This window comes from Echinops telfairi, unplaced genomic scaffold, assembly GCF_000313985.2.
Source record: "Echinops telfairi isolate 266 unplaced genomic scaffold, ASM31398v2 ScPeMD7_5;HRSCAF=22, whole genome shotgun sequence".
NCBI classification, from domain to species: domain Eukaryota; kingdom Metazoa; phylum Chordata; class Mammalia; order Afrosoricida; family Tenrecidae; genus Echinops; species Echinops telfairi.
Genome location: NW_022103901.1, coordinates 1,480,604 through 1,482,548, shown reverse-complemented (window position 1 = coordinate 1,482,548; position 1,945 = coordinate 1,480,604). Strand labels below are relative to the sequence as shown.

The 1,945-nt window shown below is 66.6% G+C and overlaps 1 protein-coding gene across 1 annotated transcript in view; it reads left to right on the top strand.

The window, feature by feature from the left end:
• The first annotated feature begins 81 nt into the window (after positions 1–81).
• The window catches only part of TTYH3 (tweety family member 3), a 24,008-nt gene continuing 22,144 nt past the window's right edge, over positions 82–1,945 (top strand). The window contains exon 1 of the mRNA XM_004705543.2: positions 82–223. Coding sequence (XP_004705600.1) covers positions 101–223 — 123 coding nt within the window. The 5' untranslated portion in view covers positions 82–100. The remainder of the gene's footprint in view (positions 224–1,945) is intronic.

Sequence of the window (1,945 nt, the reverse complement as noted above, 5' to 3'; positions counted from 1 at the left end):
GGGCCGGGCCGGGCTCAGGAGCGGGCGGGCGATGCGGGCGGCCGGGCCGGGGTCCGCGGGCCCCTGAGCCCCGCGAGCGCCGAGCGCCAAGCCGGCCGCCATGGCCGGGGTCAGCTACGCGGCGCCCTGGTGGGTGAGCCTCCTGCACCGGCTCCCCCACTTGAACCTGCAGTGGGAGGTCACCAGCAGCCGGTTCCGGCCCGAGGACAGCGACTACCAGCAGGTGAGGCGGCCTGGCCCCTGGGTCCTAGTCCTGCACGCCAGGGTCACAACACCCCCTGCCCCGGTGTCACTATAACCCCTCCTCCACTGCCACTTCACCCCCTCTACGTGTCCTCCCCCAAGATCACTGTGTAACTCCCTTCCCCAGTGGCACTGCACCCCCTTTCCAAGGGTCCCAGGACCCTGGGCTAGGATTCCCCTCCTCTGAGGATCATCCTCCCCGCAGGCTGGCCCCCTCCCCAAGGATCACGGCCCTCCTCAGAAATTACAGCCCTCTTCTCAATGGTCTGAAGCCCCCCACTGCCACAACCCCTCCAGGATCCATCCCTCTCTGGGCCCTGAGCCCCTCTCCCCCTTGGACACCCCTCACATCCCCTCCCTGCAAGCTAGCTGTCAGTTCCATCTGGCCCCCTCTGTCCTTCCCAGGAGCCAGGGGTCTCAGCACAGAGCTGCTAGCCAAGAGCCCCCCTAGCCAGGGAATCCTCCCACTGTGCTGGTGGGTGAGTGGTCTGTGCCCATGCCAGCCCTCCAGACCGCCAGTGACCCGCTGCTCTGTGGGATTGGTACGTGAACCAGGTGGGTCAGAGCAGAGACTAGGCTGCCCATGTCGGGGGTGGGGGTGGGTGGCGGGTGGGGGGCAGGAAGGCCTGGACTGAGGTGAGCCTTGGGCCAGACTGGTGGGGTCCGAGCTGGCAGGGCAGCCCTCAGAGGCCTGTGGTCCGGCTCTCCTTGTCCACCTCCAGGGCCTGGCTGCATGCCAAGCCAGAGCCACCCCTGGGGCTGGCCCGCCGTCTGGCATCCGGGCAGGGAGCCCATGGTAGTTCTGTCCTTCCTGCCTGGGCATCCAACTCTAGAAAGAAGTCCTATGGCCTGGGGTGCCAGTGACTGGAGCCGCCCCCCTCTCTTCAGAGTCCCCAGGGTGGGATGGGGCTGGACTTATGCTGCAGGGAGTCTGTGGACACTGGTCTTGTGGCCTGCCCCGCCTAGTGGAGCCCCGAAGTACAGGATGGAGGACCCGGGGCTATGTGGGGGTGCTAACCTGCTGCTCAGGCCCCCTGTTTCTGAGCACCTCAGTGCCAGCCCAGGCATGCCCAGAACCCAGGTGGAGGGAGGGAGGCATTCCCACGGTCCAGCTCCATCCTTGGACTGCTTGGTGGGGGGCATCCACCTCCACCAAGCACCCCACAAACTTCCAAGTGGGGTCATCCTGGGGGCAAGGAGGGGTCCATCTCCCCTCCTGCCCAATCTCTGCCCTGAGCGCTTGGGCCTGCCTGTGTGTGAACCCCAGGGTGTTTGCTGGTCTCCCCTTGGCTTTCTGGGGTGCCTGCTTATCAAGTCTGGAATTCCAGGACAGTGGCGGGGGTGTGATGGATGGGGGCCTTGTTTGAGGGAGCCCTGCTGTCCCCCAAGCACTGAGCCTGCCGTGGGCGGCTGTGCCTCCCCCGGCTCCCGCTTTAGCCGCTGAATAATTCACAGCGTGGAAACCTGCGTCTCCAGGCCAGCCGCCTCCGCTCTGCTCGCTTGCAGCAGCAGCTGCAGCGCGGGGCCATGGGAAGGCAGCCTGTGTGACGCCCCGCTCCCCTGCATGTCCGGGGCCCTCTGCTCGGAGTAGAGGCAGCAGCGGGGTGCTGTGGGAAGGCAGGGCTGCGTGTCCTGGGGCCCCAGAGGCCTCTTTGGGGCCTGTCTCTGCATGCCACCATCTGGGTCTGGGGGCTTCACTGGC